The sequence below is a fragment of the Podarcis melisellensis genome, assembly GCF_964234715.1.
Source record: "Podarcis melisellensis genome assembly, chromosome: 2".
NCBI lineage: Eukaryota > Metazoa > Chordata > Lepidosauria > Squamata > Lacertidae > Podarcis > Podarcis melisellensis.
In genome coordinates this window covers 119,681,279-119,701,584 of record NC_138529.1, presented here as the reverse complement: position 1 = coordinate 119,701,584, position 20,306 = coordinate 119,681,279, and the positions used below count along the sequence as shown (strand labels likewise).

The window sequence follows — 20,306 nt, the reverse complement described above, 5'->3', positions numbered from 1 at the left end:
GCAAATTAAATTGATGGACTAGGCTGAAATGGCAAAAAATGACTGGGAAAATCAGAAACCAGGAAGATCAAGACTTTAATAAAGAGTGGAGAACAACTGAACCCTTTAACAGGGCTTAACTAGCACTTGTAAGGTAAGAAAGACTGAAGGAATGGGTTTCTGTGTAGCAAGTTTAAAACTGACTCAACCCCCCCCCCCCTTTTGTTCTTTCAATAGAGAGCATTTTAAAATGCGTAAAACTTGAGCTGTTGAGCAAAAGCAAAATAAGGACACAATTGCATAAACAAGCTCTCTCCTTTATCAGTCACGGCAAGGGATGGCCTTGGCTCTCCAGGGGAACAAAGAAAACACGTCAGAACTTTATCTTATGTGCTCACCACAAAATACGTGGGGACCGATGTCCGGGGAAAATGCCAAAAACGTACAGGAAGTACAGGAAGGAAGATCCTTATATGGTTAACAGTACCAGAGCAGGAACATATGTGATGTCAACCTGCGTATACAAGCTGACGTGATTGGGGAAGGGGGAGAGGGTGTCTGGAGGATACTGCATGAAACTTGTCATTTCTTTGGACTTGCTGTGGACTTGATCACGCAAGTGCCTTCTGCTATCCGGAGAGCAGAATAAACTCTTTCTTTGAACCAACTCGGTGTCATTTGACTTCCTTCCTCCTGTCCTAGAGCAACACAGAACCAATCAGTGAACTCCAATAAGGCTACATTATAATCTTTGGGATATAATGAACAAATGGAATATCTGATTGATATGAATTACGCAGTAGAAAAGGACGAATATGGAACTCAGGGAAAGGTGGAGGGAAGTCCAAGGGTTTGAGAGAGAAGGGTTTGAGGGACGCGGGTGGCACTGTGGGTAAAAGCCTCAGCGCCTAGGACTTGCCAATCGAAAGGTCGGCAGTTCGAATCCCTGCAGCAGGGTGCACTCCCGTCGTTCGGTCCCAGCGCCTGCCAACCTAGCAGTTCGAAAGCACCCCTGGGTGCAAGTAGATAAATAGGGACCGCTTATCAGCGGGAAGGTAAACGGCGTTTCCGTGTGCTGCGCTGGCTCACCAGATGCAGCTTTGTCACGCTGGCCACGTGACCCGGAAGTGTCTGTGGACAGCGCAGGCTCCCGGCCTCTAGAGTGAGATGAGCGCACAACACTAGAGTCTAGCAAGACTGGCCCGTACGGGCAGGGGTACCTTTACCTTTACCTTAATACTTGTTGTTTTTATTTACATTTGTATGTATATATTAACTGGAAAATCAAATAAAATATTTATTTAAAAAAAGGAAAGAAATTGGTCTTGCCTCCCAAGGATTCACAACACTGCTTTATAGCAAGAAGAAAACAAATTGGAATAAAGCACAAAGAGGGCCCTGAGACCCATTGAGTTGTAAATGAACAAATAAATTAAAATCTATTATATAAAAGCATTTAGGGGTACAAATAACACTGCTTTTGTCCCCCTCCCCCGTAAGATGTATGTTATATTAAATATTAACATATTATATGATTCTACTCCTTTCCCGCATCAGCCATTTCGTTAATGCAAGTCACTTGGAATCCTTCAGCAGAAAAGCATCTATCTATGTTTCTATCTATCTATCTATCTATCTATCATCATCATCATCATCATCTATCTAATCTATCTATCCATCTATCTACCTAGTATCCCATCTAGTCAGAATAGTTTTAGGCATTCTTGACAATGGTTGCCAAGGAAATTGGAACTCTGGGAAAGTGACAGTTGGAGGCCGTTCTGCTGTGTGAGTTAGGAGGAGGAATGGAGAGCTGATGTGGAGGAATAATGGGAGATGCCCCCTTGGGTGCACGAACCAACTGAGGCTGTGAGGGCATGTCAGAAGAAAGGTAGCACTTAAATAGCTATGACTACTATTACTGAAATCCTAGGACTAGGAAAAACCTCAAGTGCTCAGACAGTACCATTCAGCTCCAGTGCAAGAAGTTACCTCATATTGCTCTTGAGTCTGATGCTTAGTTGATTTTTTTTCAAAGGCGATCTCTAGTTAAATCCCTTTGGCAGGAAGAATAATAATTATAATTATTCTATAATTATAAGGGGGAGAAGCGTCACCTTGGCAACATCCTGGAGTCTCTGCGTGGCTTAAGGCCCAAGTCCAAAGTTGGAGGAAAACATGTTTATGAGAACTTGCAGAAGGTGGCTCTCTGGTCTCGACATGGGTCAGTTTGGGAGGGTGGGGAGGACATGTGAGCTTGGTCTGGCCTTCCCTGACAAAACACTTTCATCAGGGTATGAATACACACACACACACACACACACACACACACACACAAAAAAGGGGTGTTACCAATGTTTGTCCTACTCAGAGTAGACCCATTGAAATGAATATACATGATTAACTTTGGTTCATTGAGTGGGATTCAATGAACTTGTTGCATACATGGATGCAACAATCCCTCATGTGATGGGACTTCCCCACCTCCTCATTTAATGTGCCCCCTAAATCTGTGAGAACTCACTGTCCAAAGGGTCATGATAACCAGGATGGACTTCAATTACACACTCAGCATGGTGTCATTTCTGAAGAGTACGCACACATGAAACTTCCTCTTATTTGTTCATTTCACTTACGAATTTCTTCCTACGAAACAACTATAAGAAATAAATAAAGTCTTTCATATCTGAAAACAATCAAAAACAATCCTATATATAAAAACAATTTCAAATCCAATACAGATACAGACTGTGAAAAAGTTCTCTGCTTAAGTGGCTGGTTCAGGAAGAAAGGTATTCAAAAGCACCAAAAGGTATGATATATAACTGATTGTTGTTGTTTAGTCGTTTAGACGTGTCCGACTCTTCGTGATCCCATGGACCAGAGCACGTCAGGCACTCCTGTCTTCCACTGCCTCCCGCAGTTTGGTCAAACTCATGCTGGTAGCTTCGAGAACACTGTCCAACCATCTCGTCCTCTGTCGTCTCCTTCTCCTTCTGCCCTCCATCTTCCCCAGCATCTGGGTCTTTTCCAGGGAGTCTCCTCTTCTCATGAGGTGGCCAAAGTATTGGAGCCTCAGCTTCAGGATTTGTCCTTCCAGTGAGCACTCAGGGCTGATTTCCTTAAGAATGGATAGGTTTGATCTTCTTGCAGTCCATGGGACTCTCAAGAGTCCATAATTCAAAAGCATCAAGTTCCATATTGAAGGTGCCACCACGCTAAAGGCCCTGGGTTCATAAGGAACCCTCCCTGCAGAGTGCATTGGCTGGTTGGATGTATAATGGACACCAACATGTACACATGACAAAATAATAATAATAATAATAAATAAATAAATAAATTATTATTTATACCCCGCCCATCTTATTTCCCCAGCCACTCTGGGCGGCTTCCAACAAAACACTAAAATACATTAACCTATAAAACATTAATACAAAGAATTATTGGAAGAAGAGAACAACCAACTTAAATTGAAAAAATATGACATACTTAAACAAATGGGCATAAGTTGGTTACCATAGCATCAGCTAAATGAAATTTTTAAGGAAGGGAAAAAAATAATAGATGGATTTGATACTAAATTATTAGATTTTGAAAGTGAATTGCTATTAAATAATAAAAATCTCTCAAAAATGTATGTTATTATAAGATTGGAATCTAAAAGATGAAGAAGTTAAAGAGGTGATGGTTAAATGGGCCCAAGATTTTGGTTATCCACTAGAACTGGAGAAATGGGAAAACCTTTGGGGAAAAGATATGAAATTCACAGCATGCTAACTGATTAAAGAAAATATTATGAAGGTGGCTTACAGGTGGTATTCGAGCCCATCAAAATTGGCAAAAAAAAAAAAAGTATTAAGTGTTGGCGGTGTTATCATGAAAATGGAAACCTTTTCCACATGTGGTGAATGTGTCCAAAAAAAATTCTTTTTGGGTCACAATTTATGAAGAATTAAAGAAAATGATAAAATACACATTTCCTAAAAAAACAGAATTATTTTTATTAGGTATCTTTATAACAAATATCCCAGAAATTAATAAAAGAGTATTTCTTTATGCAATTACGGCTGCCAGGATTCTGATAGCAAAGTACTGGAAAAGTAATGTAATACTGACAAATGAAGAATGGCACCTAAAGTTATGTGAGTATCTTGAGTTGGCAAAATCAACAGGAGTAATAAGAAATCAATCTGGAGACAATATCAGAAAAGAATGGGATGTTTTTAAAAATTATGGTTCCAACGATCACAATTGGTTGAGCACAGACTAAATTCCACAGAGATAACAGAACAGTTCTCCACCATGTTAAAATGGATGCAGAAATTTTAAGATATGAAAAATTAAGAACCGCATGGAGGCAGAAGGAAGTCATCAAATAAATTACGGGAATGAAACCAGAGATTAGACATAGATAAGAAAGTGAGAGTCGCAAGGAAAAAATATAAGGTGATGTGAAAAGAATCTCATATTGAAATATGTGTTCATAATTAATGACAATGACGGTTTGCATTCCTTAAATTACTGTATGTACTTGACAAGATGATTTGTTGAATGCTCTTTTTTATTCTTTTTTCTTTCTATTTTTCCTTCCTTTTTCTTTTTTATTGTATAATAGATCAATGTGTTTCAATGTGTTTTATTATGTGTAACTTTTAATGTATAAAGCTTAAAAAAAAGAAAAAAGGAAAAGAAAGAAATGAAATCTCTCCGTTACAAGAATGCACTTCAAAGCTTTACTGCAGAACAGTCTTCAATTCTAGTTACAATAAGTAATCCACACATTTATGTCTTGCCAGTAGTTTGGTCATAACATCTGCAAGCATATCTACAGTTGGAGTATACTGAATTTTTTTACTACTGTGGGTTAAAGCCTCAGCGCCTAGGACTTGCCGATCGAAAGGTCGGCGGTTCGAATCCCTGCGGCGGGGTGCGCTCCCGCTGCTCGGTCCCAGCGCCTGCTAACCTAGCAGTTCAAAAGCACCTCCGGGTGCAAGTAGATAAATAGGGACCGCTTACCAGCGGGAAGGTAAACGGCGTTTCCGTGTGCGGCTCTGGCTCGCCAGATGCAGCTTTGTCACGCTGGCCACGTGACCCGGAAGTGTCTCCGGACAGCGCTGGCCCCTGGCCTCTTAAGTGAGATGGGTGCACAACCCAAGAGTCTGTCAAGACTGGCCCGTACGGGCAGGGGTACCTTTACCTTTAATCACGTCCGTCCTTTACATGATGAAATTTGATGTCTATATGTGTTGTCCTTTTGCTAATCTTTTCAGATTCTGCCATACTTATACGAGCTGGATAATCCTCAGATATTGTGACAGCTTTCTGCATGTCCAAATTCATTTCAAATAATATTTGCTTAAACCAGATTCTCTCATTAAAAGCTGTAGATAAACTAATATATTCAGCTTCAAAAGTTGAAACAGACACAATATTCTGCTTACTGCAATATTGTTCAACTGTAGCTTTATAGTAAAGAAATAAAATAAAAAAATTCCTTCCAGTAGCACCTTAGAGACCAACTAAGTTTGTTATTGGTATGAGCTTTCGACTATGGCAGACCAACACAGCTACCTACCTGTAACTAGTAAAGAAATAGTGTGTCATAAGTGGATTTACAATCACTAAGATCTGGTGCCTAGTCTGCATCAGCATATACCTCCAGTTCACCTGAACCTTGTGCTGACAATTTCAGCTTGTAAGCAATAGTACCTTTAAGATACCTGATAATTCTCTTTATTGAATACCAGTCTTGTTCTGTGGGACTCTGTGCTGGAGCTGATCCTGAGCTGGGTGTCTGCCCAGACCCTGGAGACTGTTCTCAGGCAACCCCTCTCATGGAAAAGAAGAGTTGCACCACTATCTTGAATATGGGATTGTGGATATGACTGGAGTGGGGGCAGGGGGTGGGAAGGAGTCAAACGGACATGGGAATTTTGGATTCTGCCAACCTGAGACCCAAACTCTTGTGCTACATTCTGCAATCTGGACTTACAAATACCCAGTATTGGGAACTAATGATCAGAACATCTAGGTCAGGAAGTCTGTGTTTCAAGGCTCTGTGTCATGAGATTCTGCTGTGTATGGGACATTGGAGAAGCTGTATCTTGGGATGGCAGGAGTTATCTGGACAGTTGGTTTCATTCAGCTGGAGGCAGTAAAGAAGTTGACTGGGACTCTGTGAGTCCTTCTGTTGGGATACTGCCAGGGAGACATAGGCCATCACTGCCTCCTCGCCGACTCCGGACTCCGGACGTCCATCGACCTCCCGTAGATACAGTATCAGCAATTAGCGACATGAGCTCCAGAAAATAGCCTTCCACATTCCAGAACTGATGCACGCTCTATCAGCAGATAATGCACAGCGAAAGTTGCACTCAGGAGAGCATTATTTAGAAAGTTTATTCAGCGTTGGTCAGAACAAAGAAAAACATGACTGCTTGCTAGCGTGTTCTGGCGCAGAGAGAGAGAGAAACGAAAGCAACAGAAAACACAAACATCCTGTGAACAGGAAATACGCAGGCTGTGACTCACAAAGCCTGCTCCCTTTTACGGTGGAACGGAAATATCCTAACACCTTCTAGGTACAGGGGAATTTCATCTGACCCCTGTCTCCTCTAGTGACAAGACCTCCTTCACCCCATAGGGATAGCATCCTGGAAAGTTGGTTTAGATGCATACCATCTTGACAGCTCATTCAAGAGCACCTCTTTATTTTCTTGGCATTCCAACACCTTCATGATGATTTTTTTTAATAAAAGAAAATTTGTGAATTGCTGCAGAAATTTGGAGAACTGGATTTAGGATTGAAAAAATGAGAAGCTGAGAGAAACAAAATTGACAGATCCTTCTATGCCCTCCCCCCACATTTTGCAGCCATTCAGCATCATTCTAAGACATGCTAAACATGCTGCTAAACATGTAGCTCAAGATCTAATTCTGTATTGGATTTGGGCCAGAAGAAAATATGAGGCCAGACAGGTTAAAAAGAAATGAATGGATTCCTTTTATTTTATTTTTCATCCAATAGAGGGAAGTAGTAGCAGATGTAGAAATGGATCTCAAAATGAGAAAAGGTCGGTACAGGGCTTATTCAAATGGTGGAATAAGCAAGCAAAGCAGAGAAGATTTTTGTTGGCTGTATTGGGATAAATGCTTCCCTCTCTGTATTGCTGTCCTGATTGCTCTGTCCACGTGTCTGATGGTGGAAGGAAGATGCCAACAGAGTGTACTGGGACTGATGGGCTTCATTCCTCACGCATTCCCCTGTTTAATGTCATCTGCAGTGGAGGGAAAAGCATAAGAATCTCATTTGGCCAAGCATTTAACCAGAAATGGCCCAAGATGTTTTAGGGGTCAGAGACAGAACAAACATATAGTGACCAGCCACCCCATAAGCCAGAGAATTTACAGTTTGTCCCCCTTTCATGTCCTTCTCCCAACTCTATCAGCCCAGGTTGGGGACCCCTCATCCTGCAGATTGGGAGTCCAGTCCTCCATTCCGCTAGCTCTTTTGTTTGATGCAGCTGCCAGTGTTAGAGACTAAATCATGTCCTGACTATGGGTCTACACAATGGCATCTGGGTTGGACACAGAAGAAATATGGGTGCTGGACTAGAGAGGCCTTTTGTGGTTTCCTCCTTTTGAAAGAGCATCTCCACTACCATCATTCAGCCCGGACACTGAGATCCAGCGCCAAGGGCCTTCTGGCGGTTCCCTCATTGCGAGAAGTGAGGCTACAGGGAACCAGACAGAGGGCCTTCTCGGTAGTGGTGCCTGCCCTGTGGAACGCCCTCCCATCAGATGTCAAAGAGATAAAGAATTACCTGACGTTCAGAAGACATCTTAAGGCAGCCCTGTTCAGGGAAGTTTTTAATATGTAACACTGTACTGTTTTTAACACTTGATTGGGAGCCGCCCAGAGTGGCTGGGGAAACTCAGCAAGATGGGCGGGGTATAAATAAATTATTATTATTATTATTATTATTATTATTATTATTATTATTATTATTATTATTCGATCTGCTTCACATGTAGGGTTGGTGAGAGGCAATCACTATTCATACTTTACCTGTACTGCAGGGGGTGCTGTACTTTGCAATGGCACTGTCACCTGGAAATACAATGAAAGATGGTCAGGAAAGACTCTGGCTCCTCCAACTTCCTGCATCAGTGACCAGATTTTTGGTCTAGTGGATTTTTTCAGTGGGTTGGCTTTAGAACATTTAGAACTATTACTTTTGTATGGCCATGTGGTCACGAAGAGTTGGACATGACTAAACAACAAAAACAACATGGCGGATTTACAGGTTTTTTGGGGGAAGGCAGTTTGAGAGCTAACTAAGAAGCGTGAGATGAACCTTGACGACAATACTGTTGTGGGTTCGGAAGGTCAGCCTGAGTCTTTTCCAAATCTTAGGGTCCTGTACCCAGTGGGAGTTAGACTCTAATAGAGGATTATATTGCTAAACTAGTCAGACAAGTCTGTTTTTAAAACAATGACTTAGCTGGCCACTTAAGTGTCCTCCTTAGCATCCCAAAAGAATGAGGCAGGTTGTGAGAGATACAACTAACTGACCGTGCCCTCTGGGTGGACTTCACCTAGGTAAGAGAACAGTAGCCAGTATGGTGTTTGTGAACTGGGCTGGAAGCCAGCTGGAAGATGGAGAAACAGAGATATGCTTGCTCTGTGCTGGATCCCAAGCTATGAGTGATGGAGAAGCAATATTTTTTGGGGGGTGGGGGGGATTAATGTTGTGAGCCCCTCCATCTTAGGCTTAGGTTGTATATATGTGTGTAAGGAAAACAACATATCCTAAAGAAACCACAGCCTGCGCTGGCCTTCATTCCAAGGTAACTGAACCCTGGAGAAGTGGTTGGAACCCCTGTAATCTCTCACTGCTCAGAGTTTGGGTGGCTTGTAATGCTACTACAGTGGTGCCCCGCAAGACGAACGCCTCGCAAGACGGAAAACCCGCTAGACGAAAGGGTTTTCCGTTTTGGAGGCGCTTCGCAAAACGAATTTCCCTATGGGGTTGCTTCGCAAGACAAAAAAATCTTGCGAGTCCCCACGGGTTTTTTCCCCTTCCCCCCTTTTCCTAAGCCGCTAAGCCGCTTAACAGCTGATCCACTGATAAGCCGCTTAACAGCTGATCGCTAGAAGCCGCTAGACCGCTGTAGCGCTAATCCGCTAAGCTGTCAATGGGCTTGCTTCGCAAGACAAAAAAACCTGTAGACGAAGAGAATCGCAGAACGGATTCTTTTCGTCTTGCGAGGCACCACTGTATATACTGAGCAGTTCTGCAGTACCAGAGCCCATTCTTACCTGTTTCATAGTAATCGTAGACTTTCACCAGGGCAGGCTTCAGGTGCTGGACAGGGACATCCTGCTCCACCGTGAAGGATAGGCTCTGGGTCACATTGTCCACCTGTGGGCAAGCCGGTTGGGTGAGCTGTTATAAGCCATCACACACCCAGCAAAGCAAGACCTCGCAAGAATGTGTCATCAGGCAGGCAGAGGGTTCTAGTTGTTGGCATTCCCCAAAGGATGCACTTCTTGCTTTCCCATCTCCTCACTCACCTTTTCCAAATACAAAAGGACGTGGCTGGTGCTCACTTCTGTTCGCTTGACCTGTGCTCTACCCATTAGCTGGAGGTGGGGATTGGGGGGAGAGAGAGAGAAGAGAGAGATTTATTATTATCGAGTAATTGTGACAAGCCACCATCCTTGCTTCTGCCTGAAGCCCCAAGGAGTGTAAATATTGTATTCAACATACAGTGGTGCCCCGCAAGACGAACGCCACGCAAGACGGAAAACCCGCTAGACGAAAGGGTTTTCCGTTTTGGAGGCACTTCGCAAAACGAATTTCCCCATGGGCTTGCTTTGCAAGACGAAAATATCTTGCGAGTTCCTGCGGGTTTTCCCCCCCCTTTCCCCCCTTTTCCTAAGCCGCTAAGCCGCTTATTAGCTGATCCGCTGATAAGCCGCTTAACAGCTGATCGCTAAAAGCCGCTAAACCGCTAATAGCGCTAATCTGCTAAGCCGTCAATGGGCTTGCTTCGCAAGACGAAAAAACCGCTATACGAAGAGCCTCACGGAACGGATTAATTTCGTCTTGCGAGGCACCACTGTAGTGCTAAATCAATCTCCAGCTCCTTGAAAGATTCCATCAACAGTGTCTCCAAACAATTTTACACATCACCTGGGAAGACAGGTGAACTAATGCCAACATCATCAATATCACCAACAAAATGCAGCACTCAAATCCAAAAAATACAAAGAAATACATAAGTAAAAGCAGAGAGGCCATCAATAAAACATTTGATAAATATCAATAAATAACGAAACAGAGCAATGTGATGAATCTTGTGAGCCTGTGAATGCCTGCCTAAATAGATAGGTCTTTAAGGAGGTGTTTACATCACTTGGGAAGACAGGTGAACTAATGCCAGTGTACTGGATGAAGCAAAGATCACCATTGCCGAAGCAATGATTCTTCAACATCAACTTCGTTGGACTGGTCATGTTATGTGGATGCCTGATTATCATCTTCCAAAGCAACTACTCTATTCCGAACTTAAAAATGGAAAGCGTAATGTTGGTGGTCAACAAAAGAGGTTCAAAGACTCAAAGCAAATCTAAAAAAAGTCATATAAACACTGACAACTGGGAAACACTGGCCTGAGAGCGCTCCAGTTGGAGAACAGCCTTTACCAAAGGTGTCATAGGTTTTGAAGACGCTTGAAGTCAGGACAAAGGGAAGAAACGTGCTAAGAGGAAGGCATGTTTAGCAAACCCTCACCATGATCAATTCCTGTCCAGAAACCTATGTCCCCACTGTGGAAGGACGTGTGGATCCAGAATTGGCCTCCACAGTCACTTACGGACTCGCTTTTAAAACCGTGTTTATGGAAGACAATCTTACTCGGCTACGAGTGATCACCAAAGAAGAAAGAAATCAGGTGCCTGTCAGTGCAAGGATTACTGTTAGTGCTTCTGGCCAGAATGGCTATGCTTTGTGTCCATGGCTTTGGGCAAAATGTTTCTGAATACCAGTTGCTGGAAGCCACATCAGAGGAGGGTGCTCTTGTGGTTGGGTCCTGCTTGCAGATTTCCCACAGACATCTGGTTGGCCACTGTGAGGGCAGTGAACAGTACACCTCCTTCAGGCAACCCAAGTACCCTTTACTGGCATCGCATAAGAACATTCAGAATACATTCAGAATAGATAAGCCAGTGCAATCTCCAACGGCACATTCACCCGCCAAAGGGCAGAAGGGGCAAGCAATCCACCTCATCTCTGAGGGTTTCCAGCAAGGGCAGGATCCTGTAGCATACTTTGGTGACAAAAAAATCAAATAGAGGAACTTAGCTACTGTCCTGTTCTCTCCCCTGTAATAAGAAGCGCATGACCTCCGTCGCTGGTTTCCATGTTGGAATATATGGATGGTCTAGAAATGGTCATCATACATTTTACAGTTAAGGCCGTGTGAGCTAGAGTTTCCACCAGGTGGGCATCGCATGGGCAGATCCTATCTCCTTCTGCCAAACCCACAAACCTACCCCAAAAGAGGTTAGGATTAGAACTGAACCTAGCCAGCGAAAAGGCCCTTCTTTCTTGCGGGTTAAACAAAAATTGTAAATAATTAAGATTAAATTCCCTGTGAGGAGAATCAGAACTGACAGGGTTAAACAGTTCTGAGTGACGTCTCACATTCTGAGGCGTGGCTATGTTCACAGAGGGGAGTGTTTCTCTGTGTGTCTTTTTCCTTTCGCTTTTGCGGAGAAGCGGCGAGAATGCCAGCCAATTGCCGGGCTGAATTTACGATGTTATTCTACTGATTAAAGGCTATTGGAGATAAGAGAAAAGCCTGCTTTGCAGTCTGAGTTATTCCCACACAAGCAACAGTGTTTCACCGCTGTGTAAGCTCTGCTAAGAGGGCCAAAGAGGCTGGAAGAGGTTTTTACCGGCACGGACAGCAGTGACGCAGCTAAGAAGAGTGCTGGGCGCCATCTTGGCCCCCATATTCCCTTTAGTCAACTCCTGCGGCCAAGCTGGTGCCAAATGTATTGCTCTGCTTTCCATTGAACCACACCAGCGAGGCCAAGAGGGGCTCTTGTCTTCTGGGCAGCCCAGGATCTCTATACACACTGCCCAGGCTTGCGCCTCAGGAAGATCACTTTGGTGCTGCTAATGCAGGGATCAGCAAACTTACCGCGCCTCAGGCCGGTGTCTCCAGCGCCGATCGCGTAGCAGGCCGGAGGGCGGGGGAGCACGTGCCCATACGCTTGCACACACGCTATTTCTGGCGCACTTCCGGGTTGGAGGAGCACCGGAAATAGCCCGTGCACCAGCCTCCTTCGACCCGGATGTGGACCACAAATAACGCTTGTGCATGTGCAAGTAACGCTTGCGCATGCGCACAAGCTATTTCCGGTGCTCCTCTGACCCGGAAGTGGGCAGCAGCGCAGTGCAGCGGGTAAGAGCAGGTGGCAGCAGTGAGCGGCGGGGGACAAGTCCCTCAGACCTTAATTTGGGGACCCCTGTGCTAATGCAACTGTTTGACTTCATCCCCGGAGGCGCACTGCATTGTCTCTCAAGTCAGATGCCAACAACAACATAGCCAAGGGGGTTTTGGGGGTGGGGGCACTGCCACACAAACGGCCTTACCTGTCTTACAGACGATTTTACCGGGATGAATCCTGAGAGCATCTTCACATCAAGAATCACCATGTTAGAGGTCGGCCACTTGCCAATGTAACTGAGAGATCCAAGAGGGAAAGGAAAGAATTCTCACACCAGAACTCCAATGCTTGTCATTCCTGACCACCAGACCTCCCACAGCCACCCAATGTGGATTCTAACACTGTCATACCTCATGTTATGTTTGCTTCAGGTTGCGCGTTTTCAGGGATCAGCTCCTGCAGCCAATCGGAAACTGCGCCTTGGTTTTCGAACGTTTTCAGAAGTCAAACAGACTTCCAGAACAGATTCCATTCGAGAACTAAGGTACGACTGTATGTGTTTTTCTCATGTTATTTTCAACGAAGTGTGCATTTATAGCCACATTTTATCCTACGACACGCAGTTTTGCACACATTACTTGGCTGAAGAACCGGATTACAAAAATTAGGAGAAGGATGAATTCCTAAGGATGGCTGTGCTTTGGTTCAAAATTTGGTTTGATAAGTGACCTTTATTTCTCGTTGAATGCCTCTAAATCCAAACTGAATTATATTTCTCCCCATCCCTAATTATGGTTAAAACCAATGATGATATTTCCTCCAAAGGATGGCGTGGGAGAGCTTTATATTAATGATATCGGGAACTTTGGAACTCCCCGACTATTGATATCAGACAGGTGCTTTTATTATACTCTTGTTGCCACTTGAGAAAAACATTTTTTGTTTAGACAAGCCCATGTAGATGTGTAGATAGTTGATGATTAATCTGTTTTTAATGTGATTTTTACTTTTTAAGTGTAAAATGAATTAGAGGAATTATTAATTCCTCTAATTGATAATTTTATCATTTTTGTAAATGGCTTTGAGGTTTCATTTAGTGGGGGGGTTTTTACGATCCAACAGTACATATACAGTGGTACCTCTGGATGCGAACGGGATCTGTTCCAGAACCCCGTTCGCACCCTGAGTAGAACATAAGACGCGTCTGCACGGGTCGTGTTTCGCCACTTCTGCACATGTGCGTGACGTCATTTTGAGTGTCTGCGCATGTGCAAGCGGTGAAACCCGGAAGTAACGCGTTCCGTTACTTCCGGAGCGCCATGGAGCATAAACTGAAAACGCTCAACCTGAAGCATATTTAACCCGAGGTATGACTGTACTGTAAAGATATAGATATAGATTTCCACCATGGTTTGCCCCACAGTGTTTGTAGGGGCTTAGATGGAGCCTGTTCCAAATGGCTGGTTTATTATTAAGGATATTTTTAAACTACGCTTCATCCTTATGAATAACTGGCCTTGTGTAATTGCTAGGACTCCACTAACTACCCCAGAACATAGTACAACAACACAACTCGATTATCAATTTGTAAGACAGTTCAAGAAGCAGAGCAAAGTATCAACCAAACCAAGGACCAGAGATGCTGTGCTCCTGTACAGATGCAGCTAGCTAACCAGCCTGGGCTTTGTGAAGGGATTACCTGACATTTACAGCAACGTCAAATGTTTTGTGAGCTTTGGGTCCAACACAAGACTCAGGGATTGTGTACACGTCCAGCTTGAAAGGCGAGTCCTCTGGGCGCGGATGCACGTTATACTTCAAGGTGGTCTGGAAGGGAAACAGCACTCAGGTATGTGAGACGTTTCTGGCAGCAGGACACCCTGGAGGTTTTTAAACAGTTGGGTGGTCATCTGTCATGGATCATAGAATTGCAGAGTGGGAAGGGACCGCAAGGGTCATCTAATTCAACCCCCTGCAATGCAGGAAACTCGGCTAAATGCTGAAGATGCTTTAGTTGAGATTCCTGCATTGCAGAGGGTTGGACCAGAGAACCCTTGGGATCTCTTGCAACCCAACAATTCTATGATCTGGTGGCAGAAAATTCTTAAAAGTAGAAGGGTGAGCAAATGATTGGGAGTTGCTGCACCATTAAACTTCAGATAACAGATTTGGACAACATCACGGATTGGAATGGAGCAAGAGGAAGCTGCGCTGATAAAAAGACAGTTGGAAAAGTGTATACTAATAAAGCTGTATTCGAGGGATGAAAGTATATGATGTTTGACATGATCGAGAATCCTGGACTCAGGGACAGAGAATTATAAAGCGTTAAAATCGAGATGTGGAAAATATGGAAACAACAAGGAGAGGTAGGACTGAGATGTGGAGATATGCTTCAGAGATCCAGACCGTGGGGAACTCCAAAAAATTAATAATTATAATCTGGATTATAATTTGGTTTTTTTATTTTAGTTTTTTATTTGGAGTATTATGATTGGCTGTATTAATTGGATGATTTTTTAAAAAAAGTAGAAGGGTGAGCTAAGCAGAGAGGGTACGCTCTGCTTTAGCCAGGAACTCTCTTCCCTCGTATGACTTGGGACTACATGCTGGCTTGGAAACCATCTGTCAGTGACCGTGCTGTGGTGGGCTGCACTGAGGAGGAATGGTGGGAGCCACCCCTTCCCTCTGATCCTGAATCTTCCCAGGAAAAGGAGGACAACGTAGATTTGGAACAGTGGTTTGCAGAGGGGCACAGTTCAGAAGGCAGAAGCTGGGAAATACTGAATGTGGAACAGCTAGAAGAAGAAGAAACACTGGGGGTGGGGAGAGGGTCAACAGATTCACAGTTGTTGGACAGCATTCCTCCACCGCCCTCCCCAAGGTCGAGAACAGCTCAGACAGTCTCAGAACAGAAAGCACAGAGGGTATAAGCTCAGATTACACGTAGGAGTGACATAGATTAATTGGGACGGAGGGGGGAGTGAGCCTTAATTGGGAGCACCGCCATTCTAGTGAGACACAATCTTTGTCTCTCACTGTGATTATTAAAGAATCTAACTGGTAAGATGTTCCTTTCGTCTGATCTGCCACAGGGAAGGAAGCTGATTCCTTGAAGCCTGAAACCATCACACGTTTTGTCTCTCCCATGTACCCTGCCTGGGCACTTACTCACCTGGATATAGACACAGCGATCTCCTGTCGCCTCAACATTGTAGTCTCCTGGCACTTGGGGCAGAGATCGGCACTGAAGAAGCAGGCGGTTGGTGTTGTCCACATGGAAAGTTCCCATGGCATTCGCTCCGGAGTGCACAGACAAGTCTGTGCCTGTGCTACTTCTGGAGTAGGTTAAAGCCCCATACAGAGAGAGGGCCTGGAGTGCCACCACAGTGTCCTGCAACAGAGACCACGAGGAGGGGCGTGTGAGCCATATGTCCTTCTCTGGAAGAGGACAGCCCTCCCTTTGAAGGGCTTCCTGGTCCAAGATATTGGCCCAGATTCAACATTCTCCAGCTGTACTTATATAAACAGTACAGCATGGTTAAACTCCCTTTCCTTAAAAAAAACATCCAAGGACTTGCTCACCAATTTATTGACAGCTACACGCATTGTGATAGGGGCAAGTGGAAGGGGCAAGCAGAATATAAAATGGAAGAATGGTATAAAGAGGTGTGGGAAATAGCTAACGGTAAAGGGTAAAGGGACCGCTGACCATTAGGTCCAGTCATGACCGACTCTGGGGTTGCGGCGCTCATCTCGCTTTATTGGCTGAGGGAGCCGGTGTACAGCTTCCGGGTCATGTGGCCAGCCTGACTAAGCCACTTCTGGCCAACCAGAGCAGTGGATGGAAACGCCGTTTACCTTCGCGCCGGAGTGGTACCTATTTATCTACTTGCACTTTGACGTGCTTTTGAACTGCTAGGAAGGCAGGAGCCGGGACTGAGCAACGGGAGCTCACCCCACCGTGGGGACTCGAACTGCCGACCTTCTGATCGGCAAGTCCTAGGCTCTGTGGTTTAACCCACAGCGCCACCCGCGTCCCTCATGGGATATAGCTATTAATGATAAATTAACATGTGACTACGGTAAGATGGGGAATTATGGTGAGAATATGGAGTCTGAGTAGCTTGTATCTAGAGCCAAGGAACCTAAACTTCAGCAACATTTTCAACTTTCTCTGACCTTTATTTTTCTCTAGGCCTACGTCTTTCCGAGGAGTTTTTGCCCTGATGGGACTCCTTGAATCTAATGAACCAAAACAGCCTGACTCTGTCCCTCCCAACATCCTCCTCTCCTGGGTCCCCGGAAAGGAGGGAGGAACTTTACCTGAGTAGAAGAGAATCCGCCAGTGGGGTTCTGTTGCTTGACGAGCCACTTGACAATGCGGGCACATTTCGCCAGGTCTTCCTGCGATGGCGCCGGCTGCTTGGTCAGGTACGCTAGAAGGACGTAGGCTGTCATCTCCACCTCTGCGGAAGGCGCACGGGGCAAGCGATGGAATGGAAGGTCAGCGTCCGCCTCTTGCTTTCCAGGCCGCTGCCAGTGAAGAGAGCCATCAGCTTCAGAAAGGGAGAGATTAATTAGCATGCGAGTCAGACGATCCTGGCACCAGTACAGGCATTTTAATAAACGAGGCTTACCAGTGGCTCCAAAAGCATTTTCTAAAACAGGTATCAAACTAATATAAGGCTGCACTCCTTCAGATAACCAGGCAGAGGGTCTTCTTGGTAGTGGCACCTGCCCTGTGGAACGCCCTCCCACCAGATGTCAAAGAGAAAAACAACTACCAGACTTTTAGAAGACATCTGAAGGCAGCCCTGTTTAGGGAAGCTTTTAATGTTTGATGTATTACAGTATTTTAATATTTTTTTGGAAGCCGCCCAGAGTGGCTGGGTATAAATAATAAATTATTATTATTATTATTATTATTATTATTATTATTATTATTATTATAGGCAAAGATGTTGCCTCTCACCTTCTGCCACAGCTTCCCCATCCAGCAAACGCAGCATCTCCTGTTTCTTGTCCTCTTTCCCCGCCAAGGCAAAGGCGAAAGCCAGCAGGGCTTTGGTGTAAGTGTTGATCTCCTTCGCCTGCGTCGCCGTCTCCAAACAGAACAGGGCGTTGCGCACCACAGAGTGCTGGGGAGAGAAGGAAGGAGAAGCTTCTCTCAAGCCACTGCAGCCATTTCCAGAGACCTGACAGGAGGCTACTGGAGGTGGCCTGAGTGGCAGGATCAGGCCTTCTGGCCGCATATTGCTGGAAAAAGCAAAGTCTCAGCACAACCACTGGAAGTTTGGGTGCAACTCAGTTCATTGAGATGGGTTAGTGTGGGGTAAAAGAAACGAGAAAGAGACCTCCAGAGTCCCAGATTATCCCTGTAACTTCAACCTCTCTGCTGACCTCCCTGCCTCTTTGATGTTTATACTGAAATGTCTTAAGTTGCATCCTGTTTACAACTTCCTCCTGCTCATCTCACTTCTCTCTTGGACCTAAAGGTGAGAGGGATCTATCTTTTTTTTTAAAAAAAAAATTATTAAGGTTTTGAAAGGTTAAAAAATTAAAGAAAAAGAAAAAGGAAAAAAACAAAAAAACCCCAAAATATAGAGAAATAAAAAACAATTAAGAAAAAACAACAAATCAATCCTTCCATAACTTATCTTTCATTTGCTTGTTTCCTTGACCTCCTCACACCTCCCTTTTTTGTATTCTAGTTCAATTAGCTATTTCAGCAAATCCTTTCCATCTTTGTTTTTATCCTAATAATTTATCTTAATATAATGTAGCTTTACATTCTTACCAATAAACAATCTATTTTTACTTAATCTTTTATAACATTTCTGCTAAAACCACGTAACTTCATTCCAACATCCTTCTAACATTCCTTAATTTTACAATGTTTCTGTAAATAAACTTTAAATTTCTTCCAATCTACTTCCACCGACTCTTCTCCCTGGTCTCGGATTCTGCCAAAGGTGAGAGGGATCTATCTTCCCAGTTAGAAAGCATGGCTGTCTTTGTCTTCTCTGCATTAGTTAGGTTAGAACTGGAAACCTTTTCTACCCAAGGTGTGTATAATAAGCCACTTTATTACTTTTATCATCATCATCATCATCATCATTTATTATTTATACCCCAACCATCTGGCTGGGTTTCCCCAGCCACTCTATGTGGCTCCCAGCAGCATATTAAAAACACGATAAAAAATCAAGCATTAAAAACTTCCCTAAACAGTGCTGTCTTCTGATGTCTTCTAAAAGTCAGAGAGTTGTTTATCTCCTTGACATCTGATGGGAAGGCATTCCACAGGGCGGGCGCCACTACTGAGAAGGCCCTCTGCCTGGTTGCCTGTAACTTTGCTTCTCACAGGGAGGGAACCGCCAGAAGGCCCTCGGAGCTGGACCTCAGTGTCCGGGCAGAACAATGGGGGTGGAGATGCTCCTCTAGAACAGTGTTTCCCAACCTTTTTTGGGCAAAGGCACACTTGTTTCATGAAAAAAATCTCGAGGCACACCACCATTGGAAAATGTTAAAAAATTTAACTCTGTGCCTATATTGACTACCATATTTTTCGCCCCATAGGACGCACCGCCCCATAAGACGCACCTAATTTTTTGGGGGGAGAATAAAGAAAAAAAAATTTTCCCCTCCCCAGGCACGGGGCAGGCGCGGGGGAAGCCCAAGCTTCCCCCGACCCCAGCCCCCAGAACAGCCTGATATCCGCAAGCCTAGGGAGCCACACTGGTCTCCCCAGGCTTGCGGAGAGGTGCGTGAAGCCCGGGGGCGCTCTTCAGCGCGCACCAGGCTTCGGGATGCAGGCAGCTCTGCGCTACCCTCCAGAGCCCCGTGCGGCTTCGCGCTGGGATCCGGGGGGTGGTGCGGAGCTGCAAGAAGCCCTGGAGCGCAGGCAGCTTCGCGCCACCCTCCGGAGCCCCGCGCGGCTTCGCGCCGGGATCCGGGGGGTGGCGCGGAGCTGCAAGAAGCCCTGGAGCGCAGGCAGCTCCGCACCACCCTCCGCAGCCCCGCGCGGCTTCGCGCCGGGATCCGGGGGGTGGCGCGGAGCTGCAAGAAGCCCTGGAGCGCAGGCAGCTTCGCACCACCCTCCGGAGCCCCGCGCGGCTTCGCGCCGGGATCCGGGGGGTGGCGCGGAGCTGCAAGAAGCCCTGGAGCGCAGGCAGCTCCGCACCACCCTCCGCAGCCCCGCGCGGCTTCGCGCCGGGATCCGGGGGGTGGCGCGGAGCTGCAAGAAGCCCTGGAGCGCAGGCAGCTTCGCACCACCCTCCGGAGCCCCGCGCGGCTTCGCGCCAGGATCCAGAGGGTGGTGCAGAGCTGCAGGAAGCCCTGGAGCCCAGGTAGCTCCGCGCCACCCTCCGGAGCCCCGCGCGGCTTCGCGCCGGGATCCGGGGGGTGGCGCGGAGCTGCAAGAAGCCCTGGAGCGCAGGCAGCTCCGCACCACCCTCCGCAGCCCCGCGCGGCTTCGCGCCGGGATCCGGGGGGTGGCGCGGAGCTGCAAGAAGCCCTGGAGCCCAGGTAGCTCCGCGCCACCCTCCGGAGCCTCCTCCAAAGGGCGCTCCGCGCTGCAGGCTGCCGCCCGCAAGCCTTGCGCGCGGGGGGGGGGAGTTCCCCCAGGCGCCCAAGGCTTGCGGACAGCTGCGCGAAGCACGGGGCGTCTTCCAAAGGGCGCCCCGCGCTCCGCGCTGCAGGCTGCCGCCCGCAAGCCTTGCGCGCGGGGGGGGGGAGTTCCCTCTCCCGCCTCCCTCCCGCGGCACACCAGGCAAGGTCTCACGGCACACTGGTGTGCCGCGGAACACCGGTTGGGAAACACTGCTCTAGAAGCATCTCTTTGTGTGTGACTGGAACAGGG

The 20,306-nt window shown here is 46.0% G+C and overlaps 1 protein-coding gene and 1 long non-coding RNA gene across 2 annotated transcripts in view; one reads left to right on the top strand and one right to left on the bottom strand.

Moving 5' to 3' along the window:
- Positions 1-1,681: 1,681 nt before the first annotated feature.
- On the top strand, positions 1,682-16,773 carry LOC309365368. Its single transcript, XR_014166063.1, has 3 exons — positions 1,682-1,870; positions 2,721-2,791; positions 16,641-16,773. It is a non-coding gene; the product is annotated as an uncharacterized lncRNA (long non-coding RNA).
- Positions 6,959-20,306, bottom strand: part of LOC309364328 (alpha-2-macroglobulin-like) — a 62,035-nt gene continuing 48,687 nt past the window's right edge. Inside the window, exons 28-36 of the mRNA XM_081901308.1 lie at positions 17,418-17,583; positions 16,769-17,001; positions 15,618-15,836; positions 14,142-14,269; positions 12,648-12,738; positions 9,557-9,625; positions 9,302-9,404; positions 8,048-8,089; positions 6,959-7,256 (exon numbers count right to left, since the gene is read on the bottom strand). Coding sequence (XP_081757434.1) covers positions 7,231-7,256; positions 8,048-8,089; positions 9,302-9,404; positions 9,557-9,625; positions 12,648-12,738; positions 14,142-14,269; positions 15,618-15,836; positions 16,769-17,001; positions 17,418-17,583 — 1,077 coding nt within the window. The 3' untranslated portion in view covers positions 6,959-7,230. The remainder of the gene's footprint in view (positions 7,257-8,047; positions 8,090-9,301; positions 9,405-9,556; positions 9,626-12,647; positions 12,739-14,141; positions 14,270-15,617; positions 15,837-16,768; positions 17,002-17,417; positions 17,584-20,306) is intronic.